This window comes from Amblyomma maculatum, chromosome 10 (assembly GCF_055883805.1).
Source record: "Amblyomma maculatum isolate TAMU_Amacu chromosome 10, ASM5588380v1, whole genome shotgun sequence".
Lineage (NCBI taxonomy): Eukaryota > Metazoa > Arthropoda > Arachnida > Ixodida > Ixodidae > Amblyomma > Amblyomma maculatum.
The window spans coordinates 17,382,674-17,404,826 of record NC_139353.1 but is presented as its reverse complement, the minus strand read 5'-3'; the positions used below and the strand labels follow the sequence as shown (position 1 = coordinate 17,404,826).

Below are 22,153 nucleotides of genomic sequence, written 5' to 3'. Positions count from 1 at the left end.
ATTTGATTTACTGCGGCAAGATTGTTTTCAACGGTAACACACCAAGTTTGTTCCTTGCATCGCCACACAAAATGTTCGATATCACTGTTTCAGGCAATCGAGGACTGCTTGACGGGTCAATGCTTCGAAGAACCGATGTTCTTGCTCGTACTCTAAGCATCCATTCCCGATGCAGTCGGCGAAAGCGCGAAGTTTAAAAAGAACGACGGCGTCCCTGATTGTAGAATAAGTACTCTTTGCATATATTGGCTCTAAAATTGTGCAAACTTCTTACCTTGCTGGTAGAAAACGAAAGAATAACAAGTCTTTTGATGAGTACGAGCTGTTGAGCATATAATTTGACAAGAGTTGAGGTCTTTGCAACGAGGCTGTGTTTAATTTTTTTCTAGATTTGAGGACAGTGCAGGACAAAAGTGTTGGTTGGTTGCTGCTGTTAGGAAAGAGCGTCATGACCGCACGTGCCAGAGGCAGTATGTGACCGGTGCTCCGTTGATGAAGTCGTCATATGTGACTGTGAAGGTACCGACCAGGACAAGCCTCCCAATATCTCCTGCAGAAATAGTGTCCACAGACATTGATGTGAGCCACAGATCAGGCAAAAAGGGCAAGCAAAACATTCTTTCTGTTCTTATCACACCTTCAATACCTTCGAATCTTAAAAGTGGGCTAACGCTACGGTGTTGACGAAGCGAATTAAATTAAAGGACGACATAAAAATTAGCAGATGATAGCATACTTAAATATGGTATTCAGCGAAATCTTCACAGAAAGGTTACGCTTGGTAGAACTCTTTCGAAGCACGATTTAACTAGGCACCGGCACGACGCGCTATCAGCAGCAGCATCACCACTGGCGCCTATCGCTGGCTCTGAGTCGAGGCGCTGTTACTCCTCTTTCTTATACCCATCGATTGACGCTATGGCTGTTTCCATCGTGCGATGGCGCGACGTGACATCACCCAAGTGATTAATCCTGCACTCCACCCCTTCTACTCACTCCTCAGTTCTAAGTTTGAAAGGTAAAATGTCACTCAAAGGTCAAATGATCAAGGCCACGACCTTTTAGTGAAACATCCATGTTGTCTATAAGGTTACAATTCAAGCGGTCAGATGTTTTGGAGAAGGAAAGCAGAGTGTTTTATAAAGGGTGTTGCACAATTAGACGCGCGCTGTAGAATGCTTCTCCCAGCTAAACCGCGGAATCCTTGCAGTTCATATTTCGCACAGAAATCACATTTTGTCGCTAGTATTTTTTAATACTAAATTTGTTTGGGGTACTTGCTTGATTCGATCAGAAGTCAGATGTTCCCATCGCCTGCGGCGGCGGCGACGCCAGACGAACCGCTGCCCCAGCGATGGGACTGGTGGCGCCACCTCATGCTGCTAACAACAACTCTGTAGCAGGAAAAGAGGGGGCGAGCGTTTCTGGCAGGTTTGAGTTGTTATTAGCAGCATGAGGTGGTGCCACCAGTCCCATCGCTGGGGCAGCGGTTCGTCTGGCGTCGCCGCCGCCGCAGGCGATGGGAACATCTGACTTCTTCTGATCGAATCAAGCAAGTACCCCAAACAAATTTAGTATTAAAAAATACTAGCGACAAAATGTGATTTCTGTGCGAAATCTGAACTGCAAGGATTCCGCGGTTTAGCTGGGAGAAGCATTCTACAGCGCGCGTCTAATTGTGCAACACCTTTAGCTACAGTTAGTCCTGTGGCTCCTTGAGGGACGTAGACAAGTGCTAACGTAAAAGCTGGAACTGAGGAAAAATGCCTTATTTTGGGGCTTGAGGTAAAAAAGAATTCAAAAACGTCTTCTAGACAGCGAAATTGCATGTCTCCTGTTTCTAAATGCAGAAGTTGTAGCTTGATTATTCATCGATTAGATTATGGCCAAGATCTCGGCCAAGGCGTAATAAAAGAGCAAAGAAAGGTTCCCTTGGTTACAGCCTTCTCAGTGTTGTTCACTGCACATGAATTGGGTCAGAACCTTAAACAGCACGCAGATATTCGGGCAGTGGGTTAATCTAAATGTAGTGTGGATTTGAAAAGTTCCTTACAACTGAGAGGTGTTTAGAAATAAAATACAAATTTCGGGCAGTAAAGACGCCACAGGAAAGCACATTGAAGGGACAAGATAGCTTTAGTTGCAATGAAGTCAGTGAGAATATGCCTTACCAAAAAGCTGCTGGAGGTCATCTTTTGTGGTGCTCCGTGGGTTCACTGCAGAAGGACAGAAAACAAACACAACCTGAAATGTTGAACAAGGAATTGCTGAAATCTTTGTGCCATCAAGTCATCCACTGCCGTCTCATCTACAGTTGGATGAAAGGCAGCTTTTACAACAAAGCCTGAAGCGAGGAATTCACGTCAGGTAAAATGACGCCAATGGCTTGGTAAATGTCATGACTCAAGATTAAGCAAACAGATGGGGTGCTCTCGAGGATGCACCATCTGTCGTTGTTACATCTTGGGAAGCTCCTCCTTTGGGAGTACACTTTAGAGAATATACGCGGTTTGATGCAGCCATCTCCGCAGTTATGAAAGACCAGCCTAAAGAGAGAAGAGTCGTTTAGCTTTTGAATGTTGAGAAATGTCGTTAACCTGGTGTTTGGAACTCAAAGTGACCATGGAAGATGGCCATTGTGCGTTGGCTATGCAAAGCGCCGTAGTGGATACCTACCGTATTACTTTCGACTACCTAACATTGCACAGAACACGAGCACCATGTGCATTTTGCCATAAATCAAATTGTCACCAAGACGAAGCCACCACAGGAAGTCGGCGAGGTACACCAAAATCACTGTTTTCTTTTAAATAATAATATTACATATACACTAGTTTTAATGATGAAAAAAGTTTAATAAAATAGGAAATCCGCCCTCCTAACCTTATGCAGCTTTGCGATAATCCCCGAAGAGAGAAGTAGCAAGACGACTGTAAAACTGTTCTTTAAATATTGCACGATATATTACTACACCTACCGTAACCGGCGCAGCTAGGTTTCACCTCCAGCTTGTCAAACTAAGCTTACCAAGTCAGTTAGAGCCAGTTAAAAAATACATATATAACATTTGTCAGATCGACATAACTTTTCCGCTAATACTAAGTTCGTCCTAAAAAATGCGAACGCTCTATACATTCGCTTCCTATATCAGCGTTCAGAATGCACTAAGCCTTAGGCAATGTGCTTGTTTCTTTGTTCGCTTAGTGGCCCCTTTGCCAGCCTGCCGCTTTAAAGCCGCTATTTTTCTGGCTGCGTGCCGTACCGGGCTTTCCTTATGTCGTGCCAGTTTTAAATCACTTTGTTTACTAAATTTCGTGCTTTTACGAGCCGTCAACACGTGATTTTGGCAGTCATGCCCGTGTGTGCTGACGGATAGATTACGGCAAAAATGCTTCCTTTCGTCAAACCACCTCCTCGCAAGTCTGAGCCTGACCAGCCCAGGATACGCAAAGTGTTCTTCAGGGCATCTATGGTATCTTTTGGCCCCTCTCTTCATTTACAGAACCGCGTCCATAGAAGCCAACGCAGTTCCTAGAGGAGTGACACGGCGATTGCGGCAGAGTTTTTCCGCTCCAGATGATGTTCTTCTACCTGACAGACAGTTTTCAGCGAATACATTCTTGTGTACATAATGATCTTAGGGAGGGCTTCCGGCGATGAACAAGAAGCCCTCCTTGTTACTGTTAACAAACAGCAGCAGATTTCGCGGGAATTTACAAAAGCAATCTGTCTCATGACTAGGACTTTCGACGCTCTGTAGGAAACTATACCTTCGTAACAGAACCTTTAAGACATACTAAAAACGTGGTGTTCCCGCACACAGTGACTAAGAGAATCTGTCATTATAGTGCTTCGACACCAGCCTTGTGATTGGCATTGAGCGACGAGAGTGAAAGGAGGCGATGCGATACGACTGCTATTCGGAGATCTTGGAGGAGAGGATGGCCTACTGAAGCGACCGTATTTTGCTATAAAAATATATGGAAAACTATAAGAACGAAAGCCAAAATACCAGCACTCAATTTAAAAAGAACAATTAGTCGTATTCAGGAAGGCTAAGAAAACGCTGGTCATTGTTGAATGTTGTACAAGTATTTGAAGCAGATAAAGGTCCTCATTACTTTCAAGCTCTATTTTTAGGCTTTTCTCTCAGCTTACAGGAATTGAAGTTGAGACTTCTGCTGCCAGCAATTTAGGCACCCGAAGTTAAAAGCATGACCCATTCGAGAATGGGTGGTGGCTGGCTTGCGATCCTTACTTTGTCAATTCTTACAGTTCGGTCTGCGGCAGCGAAAGCCAATTAAAGGATCCGCAGTTCTAGCTTGTGGAGATCGCGAACAGACGCATACTCTTGTTTAGGACGGCAAAGGGGCGGAAATGCTATAAATGACCATGAAGTAGCACTTAGGTTGATTATTCGATCCCATTTTACATAATTATTCCAACTTCTTAGGTTAATATGGTAAATTATAACGAGCACCAAGATTGCGAACGGCTTTGAAAACGTTTTGTTGAGGTAAAATGAAGACAAAAAACCGCGAAAAGTGGTCGTTCAATGCATTCTTGAATAAATACGATTGGTGCCTGCGCTGGCACGACGATCTCACGCAGTGGGTAAATAATTTGCAGGACACTCAGAAGTTATGCAAAATCAAGATTAACTGCGGCTGATGGTAGCAAATAGACAGCAGAGTTTTGTTACACTAAAGAAGGCCGATGAACAGGTAGATCACTTGGGGAAGCCAATCAACATGTTCTTTTGACCACATAGATAATTAATATGTGTCATGTGGCTTTAATTAGGGTACACATATTTTTAAGGTTTGAAAAGTTGTGTTAGGATTGCGTCGTAGCCCGGTACTAAATTATCGGAAAGTATTCGAACGACGCGTGAGAAATATATTAAACTTGAAGGAAATTTATGTGCGGATGATTTGACCATAATGCATAATATTTCGCTGTAGAAGCGCCCTTCCCAAAAGGGAAACGCATTTTAGAGCCAACTGCGTTTAGGGCAAAAGCCCTTCTAGCCTAGCACGACGAATTTAATTGATTTCTGCACTGTGGTTTCCATCCGTATAACCGAGTGTTGATATGCAAACAACCAAGACTAAATTTGCTATAGATGGATGAACTATGCCTTGCTATGAGTGACCACGGCTACTATACATGACGACCACCACAAAGTCAAGACAAAAAAAAAAAAAAAACAAACCAATTTAAGCCTAATAACGCTATTTGGTCTTCACCAAGAACAGTTTACGAAATGAAGTCTGAAAATATGTGAACGAGCATTGGCATATAATCAGACTTCCTAAGCTTAACTAAGCATATTAGACATATGTAAGCCTAATAGGCCACTAATCCTAAAATGATTTACGTGCTTTCGCACCTCCTGATTAGCTATTGCTAGACCACAGTTTAGAGCGAGAGAATCTTACCCGGGCACTTTTTTACTTAAGAGCTAGCATTTAACTCATTGAACAAGGCGTAGACGAGCACTAGGACAAACGTGTTATTATCAGACGAATGTAGATCGTTGGAGAAGAATACGAATATGATTCAACGGTTGAAAATCTGAGTAATGAAAAATAAATTGTGAATATAAATTACGAGGACGAGCTAATGTTAATGATCAGCTGTACAACGAAATACCATTATATATAGAGTCACGTACGTTTGTACCAGGGGGCATCATAGTGCATGGTATACAAGCCGTATGAGAATCCTGGTGCTAGAAGTGATTTGATCACCTTGGCGTACCTGTTCAAACGGAAAAAGAGGAAAAGTGCCACTTTAGAAAAACTTCATTCCTCAGATTGAAAGCTTACCTCCATATTTACCTTCTACATAACTATGAGTAACAGCTTACCGGAAAATATTTAACAGTTGCATCTTAATTGTACTCACCTATATGGGGCTGAAATTCGGAGGCTCTATATAAGTTCTATATATAAGTTGAGGACAACGCAGAGAGCTATCCAATGGAAATTAGTAGGTGTATCGTTCAGAGATAGGAAGCGTGCAGAGTGGGTCAGAAAAATAACTCGAATTAAGGACATATTATAGTGGAAATCAAGAAGAAATGGGCATGGGCATTACATGCAGTGCGAAAAGAGGATAACCAATGATTGAAAAGGGTAATAAATTGGATACCAAGGGAAGGAAAGCGTAGTTGGGGGAGGCAGAAAGCCAGATGGATGAGGTTAAGTAGTTATCAGGGGTCACGTGGACGCAGCTAGCATAGGACCGTGTTAATTAGAGGAATAAGGGAGATGTCTTCACCCTCAGTGGGTATGGTCCGGCTTATGATGACGATGACTTGAGTATTCTGCGGAACGATGTTATCGGTTCGACTTCTAAGATGTCCCGGCAGATGCGGCCGCTTTTTGATGGAGACGAAAAGCAAGGCGCCCGTGTGCTGTGCAATATCAGTGCACGTGAAAGAACCTCAAGTGGTCCAAATTTTCGCAGCCCTTCACAACGGCATTTCTCATTGCCTGAGTCGCTTTGGACAACCCCATTAGCCAATCCAAACCAAACCTAGCATGTCAGATCGTACTCTCGGCATCGGCATTGTTGTTTGACATTGGAGAATGAAAAAGCTCCGAGGAGAGGTGAACCGATAATGAAATCTCTTGCGCCGTTTACATCTTAGTACTGATAGCCGAAAAAGAAAAGAGAGGAGAAATGTTGCGACAATTTCTGAGGAAAAGGACAGAAGTGTCCCGGAGCACTGAAGCGAGCGTGATGTTTAGAGTTTTTAGGGAAGGGAGGAAAGAAGGAATGAAAGCTGAAAGAAACAACAGACGCCGTAGCGGAGGGCTACGAAGTAATTTCGCCCAACTGAGGATCTGTAACGTGCACTGACATCACACAGCGTACGGACGCCTCTCCGTTTCGACTCTATCGAAACGCACCTGGCGGTAGTCGAGTTCGAACATAACTAAGTCAGTCAATTAGAGTGACGTCAAGGATGTAGCGTTACACAACCGGAAGTAGAGCCGAAAAAGGGCATAGGAAGGGATAGGCGAGCAACGTGCCTGGGAGGAAGGTAGCAATGGCGCACCTAAAATTTACGAAAGGAAAGCCCACCTTGGTCGATCTTCTTCGGGTAAGGCAGAAAATGCTGATCTATCCCAGATGATGTCCATGAGCCCAGCGCATTTCCTGGCGAAAAGAACATATATATATATATACAAAACCTTTAGTCAGCTCATTACCTTTCCGCTGTAAAGCGAAAAAGAAAAAAAAAAAAAACGGCTGGTAGTAGATCAGGCTTGCGAATAGGCTGGCAGGTTCATTTCGTATCAAATTGTGCAGAGTGGCGGTGTCTATACCATCTTTATGTGAACGCAATGTAAGCCTCCAGCCATTTCAGCAACATTGTCGATGGTCCTTACGTCTGTGTTCCTGTCAGCCGTGGCTGATGGGCACTCTCATTAAAATATGGCCTGCAATCTTCGGACGGCGTTCCATAACCACACTGGCCGCTTCGTCACAGTGAGCGAGATTTATTTCTTGCTCATAAATGATAATTCCTGCTTTTCCGAGCTTTGTTGCTGCCTGCGCAACTAATTCCCAATGTGTGCAATGATGACTTGATGCTAGGAAATATATTATGAGTACTTTCTGATTCATGGTCTTTTAGATATGTAGGTTATGCTGGTGTTCCAGGTAAGATGAAACGGAATGAGCGCTGTTGAAGTAATGTGGCGATTTTACTTTGAGGTTTTTATGCCTAACGATTCTGTATTTCCCAACAATCCCTGATATTTTAATTTATCTCACTCGCTATACTTATAATTACATTATTATATAGTTATTTCACAAGTTTAAAGATATAGAGATATACTTTTCCTATTGATGGTAGTTTTATTTTTTGAATTAATTGATAGGGAATGCACTGAGCAACAGTTTTTTCTTCAAATATTAAAAATTGCAGAATGCTTCTAACAATCCGCATTAGTGGCCACAAGACTACATTAGCTATTAAAAATACGTTATTTCAAAATTACTCTTAACACTGGAGCGATAAGCAACTGAAAAACTGCAAAAACTTGGAATATAATCCTTTTCTTGAGAAAGCGCAATATGAGGAAGGAAAATTTATGAATACTATGAAACGTTTAGGAAGAGACTTGAAAACATGTTCATGAGCGAAAAATGCCAAGTCTTGTGACTTTGACAAAGACGTCGCTTGTTAGGAGTAAAACTACCCCCCGGTATTATAAGGGAAAACGTTATAAATGATTGAGCGCAGTTTGACAGCTGCAGGTGCATATATACCTTTCCCACTGCACATGAAAAGCGTGGCCAGACACAATGCTCCAACGAAAAGCGAATTTTGCTATCTCAAGTGCTGATGGGGTCACTGAAGCCTCATGCACTTCTGTCGCAAGAGAGAGTTTACATTTTGGGAGCGTTTTTTTAAAGCCTATAAATCAAATGTACTCTCGTAAATGATTCCACGGCAGCCAAAATTCCCGTCAGCTTTTTTTCATGCTGTTTAGAACTGCTGAATCAATCTGCTTTAAAGCTAATATATAAAAACATTTATTAAAGTTAACTGATTAGCGTTGGAGATCGAAAATGATACCAAACACCAGGTCGCTCTATCCTCAGCAACCATCAACCAAAGACAATCAGGTTTTAAAAAATCATGATTATTTAAAGCTAGGTTCCTTAATATGCATTGCGAGATAAGGCCAGAGGTTACGACACATGTCAGTGCAGTAGCTTCCGCCAAATCCTTACGCGTTGCCATGTCATGAAAAATACAAGTACAAAATAATTTTCATGACATACGAAAGTTACATTGAACGCGCACCATAAAAACGGCGGGTCCATAAATTTCAATTCACGCGCCGTTCCTTCTTTACAGTTTAACGCGATACCATTAAAGCACACGTTCGCCGAAAACCCCGGGGTCACAGCGACCATCACTGATTAATCATCAAAGTGATGACGTCACAGCTCACTACGTCATTCATCAGTTGCTGCGATACGGAAAGAAATAGCACTTGTGGGAAAGAGAAATTGATCGAGCAGAAATCGAGTCATGGCGCTTTAGGTTTAAAACGAAGCATACTGCAGGTGTATATGCAGCACTGAAGGGCGTTTGTTCAATGCAATAGTTTAGTGATCTTTGCAAACCGACGGCACTCCAAAGCTCAAATGTTTATTGTAAAAGCACTGCTGGCAGATGTAGAAACATTATACTATTTTGCAAAGCTTTGAACCCCCAGGTTAGTTCTCTCACTCATTAGACTACTACATAGAGATACTAGTAAACGCTACCACTCGCCATTACTATAAGCATGCTACTAATAGGGGCGGATTAGCAACTGCGCATAATGCACATACGCCACCGCTATAACATAAATTTCTGAAGGTACTTAAGCGTCCCATAAATCTCAATCCATGTACTAATAGTATTAGTGACATGCAATTGAATAATTCTTTCTGTGCTCCGAGCACCAACATTTAGTACTTTATTCCACGGAGACGTGGATCTATGAGCAATAGGTCTGAACTACGAAATGAAACAAAGAAATAACGCGGTTATCTTAGGCCTTATAGACACAAGTAGCATGCCATCATTTGAGGTACGAAGGCTATAAAAGAGTGAAAACGGCTTTTCCTGTTAGCGTATGATTAAACCATTGAACAATGCAGAGTCATGAGAAAAATGCCATTGTAGCGTGAATGAATTCGTTCCACTTTTGTGCCCTTGTATTTGCCCCATTCAGCTGAGAGAAAGCCTTCGCCAAGGGCGTTTGTTTATTTTTATTTTATTTTGTAACCGCAAATACCCCAGAATGGGCGTTACTTGAGAGGTGGGCATGCACAACCGAAACAACAATAAAACGTACTACATATTCTTCACAATGCCTGTACAGAGGGACTAAATAAGTAAATGATATAGGTACACAGCTACAACGGATTCAAAAACGATAACAGAAAACGATAAACAGGCGACGTGACCGTGGATGCAAAACTGGGTTACGCATTAAAAAACAGAGAAAAACTGGAAACTTCCTTCCTAAGTTAACGAGAACAGTTCTCATCTGCCAGTAGCGTCTGCATTTCTTCTTAATGAATGTTTACCTTTGGAAGTCGAAAATGCTGCATACGAAGACACGAAGCTGGTGGTCTGGGGTCTGCAAAAAGATACATGGATTTAGAAGGGCGGCATACGTACTGTCAAAACATTAACACTATTGAGTGAGTGTCAGTGTTCGACAGTTTTTATTGAATATGGATCTCGTTATTCATACACTGGGAGCAAGCATATCACGTCATTGCACAAAAGCAAACAAACTGCGAGTTTCGTTTTTAGTTTTGTGTAGAAGAAATAGTAGTATGCATCGCAGACACTATCCACGATTAAGTAGAGTTACAATGTTTCTTGGTCTAAATATTGCATTTGACGTAGGTAAAGCCGAAGCCCCGAGTTTTGTACTATGTAGCTTATAAATATATCGAGACGCTCCCACAAGAATCAAGGGAAATAATTTGAGGTAGGTTTTGACGTGAGGTCACGAACTAGTTCGAATGACGCTCATGCACTTTTGGCTCCAACAATGTATCTTTAGTCACATACATCATAAATAATATTTAATTGCGCTTTTCTTCGAATAACAAAGAATTACATAGAGAAATGTCATTTTTTTCTTAGTGAACTAGTTGTGTTGCGAAAAAACGTATACGCACACTCAAGGCTAACAGGATACTGACTGGTGTCCCCCCCCCCCCCCTTTTATTGCAGCCACCAGCACTGTGTTGTGATTCATTGTCATAATAATGAAGCAGTTCGACCAAAGCGTGGCAAACAAGATAGCCGTTAATATTTCAACGACACACCTGGCATTGCTTCGGGCAGAAAAGAGAAAGTTATGATTGAATAAAAACAGCCAACCAGGACATACAAAAGTCTTCAAATGCTAGCTTGGTAGAGCTGAAAGTTGTGTGTTAATTTCATGGACATACCATAGTTTAAAAATCATTGCTATTATCATTGGCATTGCGTAATGCAGCGGAAAATTTCATTTGGTTAGTGAGCACATACCTCAAACAGCGATATTTAAAAATACGTCTATGATTGCAACTGAGGAATGACGTAAGATAATATTAACTGCACTCTTAAAGCTTGCACAGAGGCATTGAGAAAAGCAAACAGAACCGACTTGGTTATTCACTTATTCAACACTAGCCAATCGTTATGTTTACCAGGCAACAATTGATATATCCGGATATCACAGGTCTAAATATTTTGCTTAAGAATTCTGCACAGATATATCTAAGTACTACTAGAAATTCGATGATGTTCGAAGAAGGTTTGGTACCCACAGACAGTTGCACCATTCTTTTACAACCCGTATCTTTAAAGATATCAATAAATAAATGAACGATGGTGATCGAACTGGTCAGTTGGACTCAAAGTGAGTAGGTAGACTTAAGAAATAATTTTAAAAGCAACTTGTATTCAATTCTGGTAATATATTTAGCGCTTTTCCTCATAAAGAATGTTCAGAGAAAAAAATGCAGTAAAGCATTAATTTGCGCCTAAACATGCGATAAGAGGTTTTAACCTGAAAACGTTAGGCTTACGGTGTGCAGGAGGGCATTGTTAGGGCCCTGAATAATGTTAATATCAGCATTTTTTTGAAAATTTTTTTGTGGATAAAACATGGCGGATAAGAGACTCAGTATTTTTTAAGGGAAAACAAAACCTAAAACAACCGAAAGCAAAGGCGTCATTGTATTTCTATCATAGAATGCTTCACAAGTAGCCGGGTTTGTAACGATTCTTTACGTGGTTTTTGTACTCTTCTTTTCGCTGTTGGCCATTTCTGTCTGAGGCTGCAGCTAGTGTTTTGCCTAGAACCTAGCTGTCAATGACATGATATCTGTTCTGGAGACTTATGAAAATAGGTAGGACTGTAGCAACAGGAACCTCTTTACTAACACGTGCCTACTGCTAATAAAGTGATGTTGGCTCACTAAGAACTTAACGCATGACCAGTGAGTGCGATGAGAGTGTGACTCAACTCCCTCGACTCTTTTTAGCATGCATATGCGCACCTGGATTATTTTGCAGTTTATCACAGGACACACAGTTTCTTCTATTTCGAGGCCATTTTCGTGGAAGTACTCGGTGACACATTCCTGGACAAATTCCACGCCGACAACGTCGTAGCCTAATTCGTGGAACCTGAAAATAAAAGCAGATGAATATGTGTCCCAGTACTTAGAGATTATTTTTACCTTAGTTTTTTATTACTGTTTTTCAGATGGCTTCATTAGATGAAGTTGGCCACTACATCGATGAGTGTACCTCCTGCTGCTTAGTGCCGCATCATCAATGATATTTGCAGCCCAATCTACTCCTATGATGCTGTATACATTTTAAGTTAGGAGGTGAGCAGTCTATCTAAGACTTTAAACTTCTCTTCTCGCGTTCCTTCCTACATTCATATCACTCACGCCCTGTCACGTTTCTTCTGCATGAATCTCGCTCGGCCGTGAGCGCCATTGCTCGCTCGTATCCAGAAACCTCTTGCCCACGGCATACTAGCCATATAACGAATAACGGCTGACATTAAACAACTAGAACGGCATCTCCTCTCCCTCGCGTTCTTTGCCCTGTTGTAGCCTAGCGCCGACATTACTGTTCACACTTCTGTGCCTAAGAAAGCCGCTTTGATGAGCGATATCATGAAACCCACAACCCCGCCTAGCAACGTTTTAAGCTTTTTGCACTGGAAGTGCCGCGGTTTTCTTCGCAAGAGCCATGGCTTCCTAGAAAACACGCGAATTACTGGTTTCAGCCTAGAAGTAACCATACATCAAGAAGCGTAAGCTGCCTTCTATGTAGCGAGCTGTTACCATTTTTCTGAGGCATATTTCGTGAAGACAAAATAGCCTCTAACGCCCTCTCCTTTGCCAAGTTTGAAGTTGACTTGATCAAGGCGTACAGTGTCGATCACACTTGTCTAGAGCACTCAGGCGACGTGCTTATTCGCAACTGAAGCAAAATATCGCAGCTTTTTTCCGTGGAAACTGCGCCATCTATCAAGACTAACATCCCTAGATTTTCAATTCCTAGGCAATTCACCGTAACTACCAAATCTGTATCGCATCTTTTCTACAAGGCTAAGCCAGATTTTATTACATCTAGTACTTACACTCTTCTTGCCAACTTCAAGCGTTCACATCATACATGGGAGTACGACTGTATACCTCAGTCTCAGGACGACAACTCGGCAGCTTTATGAGCGTTCGCCACATTAACCACCCGAATGAAATGTCTATTGTGCGCGTCTATGCACTGTTGCATAATCTGGTTCAAACCCTGACGTTACAAGGTTAATTCGCAGGGAACTCCGCGGTGCACAAAAGATTCAGATGGGTAATGCAATCTTTGTTCTTCAAATAACCTTTCCGTTTATGCAAACTGTCCTCTCACCTGGAACACTTTATCTCCCATCACGCTTTGTGACTAACCCAAGGTACGATCGGCCCCCGACTCCATATCTGCCTGAATCGAGGGGCACGAAAAATGTTGTAATGTTGTCATGAAGACATTTCCTCTACACGCCCATCATATGCACTGCACTCCTGAACTTGTGTGGGCACATTTACACACGCTTCATCACACTATGTAACCAACGTCGTCTGGTTCTAAAGGCTTGGGGCAAATGTGAATCTAGCCACTCACGGAAAAAATCATTCTGACATGCACAAGAAGTAAGACCAAAACGGCGCTAACCAGCCTCCATCAATTGGCTCCTGCGATAACAACATCGATAAACTTTACGCCCCGATAAAGTCTGGCACGTTATGCGCGCCTTAGTTGGCATATCAATCATCGCTATACCTGTGCAGTCGTGCCGCGGTATTACTATGCTTAACAAGAGGGACAACTCGGATTTTGTGCAGTTTGTTGTGGACTACACATTTTAAATGTATTTATGCCTCGTTACTATAGAAACACGACGCCATGATAATGAACAAGTAGAAAACGCACAGACTTTATTTGAGCCCATGTATTTTGGCGAATTGATATGGATAAGAATGAGCACAAAATGTCTACTGCTAGAGACAGGTGCTTCATATTCTGTTTTTGAGAGCATGTCAAATAAAGTAAAAAATTGAAAATGACTGATTAATGGCCTATCTTTTTATTTATCGTTTTCTACATTGCGGAGTTGCCTACAACTAGAGGAGATTTACTCTTTAGCACCATGACTCATAGTGATAAAAACTTTCTCCGCAGAATGTGCCATGTAGAAAGCCGCAGTATGAAGCTGTCAACCGAATGAGTGCTCATACTTATAACAGTTCGGGGGAATTGAGCTCTCATAGAGTTAGACAAATAAACGTGTAGGCCAACTTCGCCGGTTACTACAATGTACAGAAGCAGACCTTAATCACAGCGTGTCTTCTTCAACGTTTCCCTTGTATTGATTTGCTACGGCTCGTCATATGGACAGTTTTACTTCGAGACCAAATAGTTGGCAATAACGAGGCGCGACATGCTCTCGAAAACTTAGTTTGCGTTTTCTCCTTTAAAGAAGAGCTTACGGAGCGAATAGTGAGGCAGTTTTACCCGATATCTACACTTTTGCTCTTGCACCGTCGTAGCATTACATGGACGACGATGCAAACGAGCTAGGAATGAATACAGGCTTCAGATTCGCCGAACTTCTGGTTGCTAGTGGTGCGTTCTTTCAAGCGGAGCACAGTTCCAGGTCCCGATAAAATTACCAGGGGTTCAATCAATCAATCAATCAATCAATCAATCAATCAATCAATCAATCAATCAATCAATCAATCAATCAATCAATCAATCAATCAATCAATCAATCAATCAATCAATCAATCAATCAATCAATCAATCGAACATTATTAATGACTTGAATATATTCAGTTAGTTTTGAGATCGGAAAGTATGGTCAAGTTTTTTAATGTTTATTGTCCAAAACGACTCAGGATATGATGGATACCGTAGTGGAGGTCTTCGGAACTTTCGACCACTTGGGGTTATTTACCCCGGACTGACATCGGGTAGTACACGGGCGCCTCGCTTTCCGCCTTCAACGGCGGACAACTTCGCCAAGCTCTGTGTCGCCCGTCGTTTGGCTTGGTTCTATGTTTCTACTCTTTTTTTTTTTAACGCGCGAAATTGTGCACGCAATTTTACACAATGTCACGTTTCAATCGTCTTTAGTCGGTAGTTATGGCAAGGTTTACGATGAGCTATTTTTACTACATCCCCAGGTACTGTCTTCAGATTTCTCTAATTTCTCAATTCCTTTTCCATGAGTGCTAATGCTTGCCCTTTGTAATCCGGTTAATATCATTTGCACTATGCGTGGCGTGTTTCGTTACAATGCAATTAAAAGTAAGGTGTTTCGTTGTCCAATCCTTCATGCACTACTCTTCTGTGGTCTGCGGCTAATGTGGTGTAGATCTATCGCCGGTCAGCGGTCTGAATCACCTTATGCTCGTAGGATGGAGTAATCTTCGGCCCGCTCAGACTTACGGAGTTTGCAGTAATGGCAAGATATAACAAATTATTTGTACACTGCTCCGCGGAATCTCTTGACATAAAAGAATACGAACGCAAAGCGGACTCACCACTTAAGCTCGTGCGCTTTCCCACAAAGTGGCAGAAACACCTGTGCCCGTCGCTTTCCAGCCAGGATCACGTCCTTGTTATCCTTCAATAGCCTGTCAACAAACATGCACAACTCATAACGTGTAAGTACTTTGATAATGATGACTGCATGTTCTCTTCTTGGATTGATTGAGGGCGGAAGTCAGACACACATCGATCTTTCCAATATCATTCGCATGCATCCTGAAATTGTCGACAGCTCATGTTGTTTCTGCGGGAAACTGGTTACACGCACAACTTGTTAGCGCATATTTGTTTCATTGCAATAAATAGTCACAAATCTTCCCTCGGGGTGCTTGCACTCGCGTGCCATTAATTATAACTCACTCATTTGGTATTTTATTTCACGTTTAACTACTCGGCGCGAGGGCACAAAAAAATTTAAAAGCAAAACGTGGTCACCCGTCGGAAGATTAAAAAATACCCACGAATGACATTCATAACAGCACTTTGCAACGTTTTAAAATTATTAAGGCGGAAGGTTCACTTGTCTCATGTGTGACGTGAGCAGGTGGGCTCCTTCTCACAAGTGTCCACTGAAAGTGCCAACAAAAATAAAATGAAACTTCATATCGAAAAATATATGTTTATTCGATAGAAATATAAGAAGAAAAATAGTTTTTTTCTTCATATAAAAAGAGTGTTTGTTAGTGTGTTTTATTTTTATCATCTGTCATACACTCGCGATTTTCTATGCCTCACGGAATATTTACGTTGCGCTCTGTAATTGTGAAGTGCATTATGTTTGTACTTACTCTTAGATATTTACTTATTTTCCGTTATGATTGTTTTTTTTTTCGGCTTCTTAAGTGCAGGTCTGCTTGTCGAATCATTGTTGGTCTAATATTTAGGGGAATCCTCTAAGGTGGAGTAGATTTGTACTAAGGGAGTGATTACTCATTGACATCCACCCAAGCGCAGCCATACGGCTAAAAGAAAAGCTATACAGCTTTCTCAGAAACTTCGTAGTTTTATTGCATTCATCGATTTTTGCAACGTGATATCGCCTTTAACACCGCCTCTTCATCCCAAATATATTCAAAATATTTTAAAGTAGATTTTTAGGGAAAAGAATGCGCAATGTTTGTTTCACTTTTTTACGGGTGCCTACAGCTAATTTGTAAATTGATTTATAGTACAGTAAAAACGCATCATCTGCCGCAGTTCTCATTGTATACTTTAACCGCGCCGTATAGGGAAGGTGCACCACCTAAAAACAGGCCTTCGTTTTTACTAAAACATTCCGAACACATTTCGTCAGCACACGAGCCGAAACTGTGGTACGGCGACGGTTTTCCGACCGAATAAGCTACGTGAAACCATGTCTTGCTCGAAACCATGTCTTGCTCGAAATTATGTCAAACCAGGCCAAACAGTGCTTAATTGAGATAACGGTTACTTTTTATTTTTATTCGTACTTACTGCAGTCCAATCACACTATTACTGGAGAGGGTGTAAATGCAATGCTCCATGCAACAAACGCGAATAGAACCATGATAAATAATAGACAATATGAACAACACGAACGATACTCAAGAAATCACTCAAATTATTGAACACTCATTAAAAAAATTCTAGGGGGCACTTTGGATGACTAATCTGTGATGAGGCGAAAGCCTCTATCGTGCAATAGTCTGAAGCCCTCCACTATGGCACCTCTTTCTCCCTTTTTTCACTCCCACCTTCGCTATGACGCGATAGCGTAAGATACCAGCCAACGTATAAAGCCCCATTTTAACCGAGCCGTATGAACGGTCCTGCGTGGCCTAGGGATAAAGTGAATGCAAGGGTCTTGACAGGCTGATTGCGATATCACCCTCCCATATAAAAGGAAAGACTCGAATTGGCAGCTTCTGCTAAACGTAAGGTCAGGAAGTCCTACGTCCAGTTAGTGCTTGGCCATGTCAGCTGTCATCTACCACCTCCCATTACACAAAGCGTTACGGACGGACGGACGGACATGATCCGCGAGCATGAGACTTTAAAGGCTATCGCCTTAATATAATTAAACGAAGAAAATGAGCAGAACAAGGCATAGAAAATCAGGCAAGACGCATTAACAATGGAATGTATAAAGTTCAGAGATTCAGTACATGTGTCGGTGAGCCGAGAGGGGTTGCGAGGTCAGAGAAGAAAGCCCTTTGCAAGGTGACATTTTTTTATTGAATCAGCAGCACACGACGCAGATCGGCTGTTTTTATATGCCTTGATTTCATTGTGCCCCCCATAATGTCACACGTGCTCCTTGCTTACATTCGTAAGCTAGCACATTATGTGAAGGAACGCCCGAAATTAATATAGAGCACTGCTTTACCCAAGCATACGAGCGTGCCTGCGTGGCCTAGGGAAAGCGTTTATGCCTCGGCATCCAATGATACTCGGAGGGCTCGATTTCTGTCTCTCCATCTAAAAAAAAAAAAAAAAAAGAAGCCTTAATTGCATGTCAGCTCTTTAAAGTCCATGTCATATGGATAAGCGCTGTCGCAAAACCCACCGCTAAAATAATGCTCGTCCATTCCACCTGGCACCTGCCAGATACATTGTCGTGTGTTTTCGCTTACATATGCAACGCCAGCGGTGAATTTCACAAAGAGCGCGGTGGTTACTGCGCTCGTGTTTAAAGAAAAACAATGAATATGGAGTCGCACATGCGTGTCGTGCGTTCGTCTAGGGAGCTCGGTGATTGAAAGAAGCGTAAACTTAGAGCTTGATTACTTCAGAAAACATGTGACGAATCGTGTTCAGTAATTGAAAAATGCGCCTGAGTCGCATGTTGCACTTAAAGTTTAGTGGAAAAAAAATGCCAAGAATTTAAAGGCGGCTACGTCGGGATATGAAAGTTTCAGCGAATGACAGTTAGTTGAAGCAGGCCGCGGTAAGAAGCAAATAATTCGAGATCTATTTCGATTTTGAGCTAGACAGCTGATACGGGGAAACCAATTTCTGTGAATTCATAAATTCAGTATTTCCAGTGAATACTAAATATCAGAATGTAGGTGAAGATGGTAAATATGTGACAGACTTTTTTTTTGTAGCGAAACTGTAGGTTTGCAAGCCGTCGGCGTGGCACCCTGGCACCGTGGAAGACAAAGAAGAAATGAAAAAGAAGAAGAAAACAAAACGAAGAAGTAAAAGAATAAGTAAAAGAAGAAGAAGGGGAAGACAGATGACTCAGTAGATGGTAGAGGTGAACGACAACAGCAAGTTGCTTGGACAGAAGGTTCGTTCGGACGTTGTGACAGCCGCACATTAAATCCAGGTGCCCGCAGAAAAATTCGCTGCAAGACTCACAGCTTTCGCTCTGTCCCTAGGTTCAAGCCATGCTTAAACCCACAATTTTTTTTTGCGTTCAATTGATACATTATATTGTTACAGGAAATATTCACAGTACGGCAGTTGTCCACACCACTGAGGATGATCACAGCACAGCACTCGCACAGCAAAGCACTCGTCTGCGTCTTCTTCTTCTAGGAGTCTGTCGCACTTCTTTTTCGTCAGCACGGCCAGCGAATACCGCTCAGTAACACTACCCCCCCTCGGGAAAAGCACAGTCCCGGTGCGTTCTACGTTTGTGAAACAGAACGTGCATAATAGGGCTTCAGGCGGGACACATGCACTATATGGCCGACTTTATCCTCCTCAGGCAGGGCGTGGTCGACTTTGCGGCACAGGGATAGGACGCCCTGTATATAAGTGATGTAAGATTCAGTAGACGTTTGAGCGCGAGAAGCGAGCGCCTTTTTGGCGGCAAGGTGACGGCCAATGGGCTTTCCGAAGAGGTCGTGGAGCTTTTGCTTACATATATCCCAAGATGTGAGGTCCTCTTCATGGGTCTCAAACCACACCCGCGCTGTCCCAGTCAAGTAAAAGATGATATTAGCAAGCATAAGTGTGGGATCCAACCTGTCGTGCTTGCTGACTCGTTCGTATAGGGCCAGCCAGTCGTCGAAATCAACGTCGTCGGTTCCACAGAAGGTTCCGGGGTCACGGGGATGGGCCATGACGACAGCAGGTGCGGCGGCAGTAGATGTAGCGGCGTCAGTAGTCATAGTGGTGGTAATGATGCGTCGGCCACTGCGGAGATCCAGCTTGGGACGGGGATCGAAAGAATCACCTCCACCAAGAGATGTTACGGGAAATATTCACAGTACGGCAGTTGTCCACACCACTGAAGATGATCACAGCACAGCACTCTCACAGCAAAGCACTTGTCTGCGTCTTCTTCTTCTGGAAGTCTGTCGCACTTCTTTTTCGTCAGCACGGCCAGCGAATACCGCTCAGTAACAATATTAAGGAATGTCCACGGACAAGGTGCTCGGAATTTTAGTGCAATGGGCACGGACATGGGCAGTGCATGCAGCACGAAGAGAGCAACCACGATGGCCGCTAAGGGTAACAAATTGGATTCCAGGGGAAGGAAAGCATAGCAGCGGAGTGAGGGGGGGGGGGGAGGGGGGCGGAAAGTCGAGTGGATGCATGAGGTTACGAAGTTCGCAGGGGCCAAGTAGATGCAGCTCGCTCAGGACCGGGTTAATTGGAGTAATATGGGAGAGGCCTATGTCCTGCAGTTAGTACAATCGGGCTCACCAGAAACCAATGGCAGTTTTGCTCAAATAGTTCGTAAACCGCAAGGCCCGTATGTACATTGTGCACGTCGAGAACTGCATCACATGGTTTATTGTTGACTGCGCATATAGGAAAATGGTAAAGGCAATAGCAAGTTTTTTCCTCTGCTTTTCATCAGTGAAAAGGTGAGGTTGTGTGCGGACCTTACTAGCATGTTGCTAATGGCCCATTAACTCTTTCTAGGGCACATTTGTGCAGACTGCAGTTCGCAGCTTTTCTTCTGAATACAGAACAGCCCACCTTGATTCGTTTCTTCTGAACTTATTTAGCCTTCCGATTGTCTCAATTCCATGCCACTTTGGCGAAAGGAGTAAATGGTATTCCTTTGAACCAGTGAACATACCGGTGTGTTCTTCGGCATAGGTACACTTGCAAGTAGGTATACGCACACAACCAATATCACTATGTCGGAGTCATGGCTATTTTACAAAAAAGAATGATACTTTGTGTACTCATTCGACAAAACGTGGTGTTTCGATGTAGTAATCTTCGTTTGTTGTTATACTCTGTAGAAGTATATGCGTCTTTTAAAATACCGCTCGCTGTTTCACAGGTAATTCCATGGATTTCTCAAAGCTGACTGAAGTAATTAGAAATATTATGCTGTCTAAAGATTGTCAGAAGCGTGTCTGAAGTGGATTATTGTCCGTGTCGTGCACTATTGTGTGCCCTGTACACAAGCTAAGAGGGAAGCGCTAATAATAATAATGAGGAATCTACTCTAATTACGATACTACATTTGTATGTATTGAAGTAAAATGTAGCAACCCTGTGCTTGACGGAGCACTGTAGTGAATGTTTACTGATTTCGTACTTAACAGACATGTCTCAATCTACCAAAGGAAGCTTTGCCAAATGATGCAAAGAAAAATGTGACTATTTGAAGTCTGTGAAATTTACGCTTAAAAGAACCTGCCCGTATTACTGTCATTCGTGCGGTTTTTCCAAATTGCGCTGGGAACCACTATGATATGTTTTGCAAAAACGTCGGAAGGACTCACTTCGTAATCCCCGGTTGCTGCCACGTATCGCCACCATTCCTCCACTGGGCTACCCAGTACTCTTGTCCGTCCCTGTCGCGAGCCCCGTACATGACGGCTGTGTTTTCCCTTGTTTTCAGGCTGAATGTAACTAACTGAACGAATAACCTTTAATGCGGTATTGTGAATCATAGCGTTTCCTGTTGACGTCAGCATAGCATAGTAGCGTGTGCGACAACGTTATTTTGTTTTTTGTTTTTCTTCAATGCACGGTAACCGTTTTTCCGACAAAATTATGGGACTGAGTGTAGAAGAACAGCAGGGCGGCTAACTTGATTTCGTTTTCCTTTGAGCTGGAAATGATCGGCGCCAGGCGGATGTTTGAATTCCTGGGATATTTTTATTATTGCCTGATGATTGTGTTGTCTTCCGTGAAATTATCAGCTCCGACGACTCTAGAGCCTTGCAACTTGATATTGATGTTATCTCTAACTGGTGTAATTTGTGGAAAATAGATATTAACACCTCTAAATGTAAATTCCTACGTGTCTCCAGAATTTCATCAGTTCCTACGCTATACTTTCTAAATAACACAGTTCTCGAATCCGTCACTTCCTACCGTTACCTAGGCGTTGAAATCTCTTCAGTTCTCACTTGGTCACTGCACATTAACACGATAATTAACAAGGCTAATCGCATGCTCGGTTATCTCCGTCGTAATTTTTCTTCCGCCCCTAGCTTTCTTAAACTTCTCTTGTACAAAACACTTGTCCGTACTAAACTAGAATATGCTGCGTCCATCTGGGACCCACATTGTGCTAACCTAGCTCACGCCCTTGAAATGGTTCAGAATAACTCCGCT

The 22,153-nt window shown here is 42.5% G+C and overlaps 1 protein-coding gene across 1 annotated transcript; it reads right to left on the bottom strand.

Moving 5' to 3' along the window:
• Window positions 1–446: 446 nt before the first annotated feature.
• On the bottom strand, window positions 447–21,404 carry LOC146175691 (putative thiopurine S-methyltransferase). Its single transcript, XM_084580845.1, has 8 exons — window positions 21,313–21,404; window positions 15,646–15,738; window positions 12,088–12,217; window positions 10,111–10,163; window positions 7,096–7,170; window positions 5,678–5,763; window positions 2,172–2,216; window positions 447–550 (listed from the first exon to the last, which is right to left on the bottom strand). Exons 1-8 carry the CDS (start codon window positions 21,402–21,404, stop codon window positions 447–449), a joined length of 678 nt encoding a protein of 225 aa, XP_084436971.1.
• Window positions 21,405–22,153: the final 749 nt, after the last annotated feature.

What these genes read in the sequence shown, in the direction of transcription:
- LOC146175691 (XM_084580845.1), bottom strand. Translation starts at nt 21,404, where the DNA reads ATGTACGGGGCTCGCGACAGGGACGGACAAGAGTACTGGGTAGCCCAG. An exon ending in AAAGCGCACGAGCTTAAGTG is followed by an intron (nt 12,218 to 15,645) that starts GTGAGTCCGCTT and finishes TTTTATTTTCAG; the next exon opens with GTTCCACGAATTAGGCTACG. An exon ending in CCCGAAGAAGATCGACCAAG is followed by an intron (nt 5,764 to 7,095) that starts GTGGGCTTTCCT and finishes CCGTTTGAACAG; the next exon opens with GTACGCCAAGGTGATCAAAT.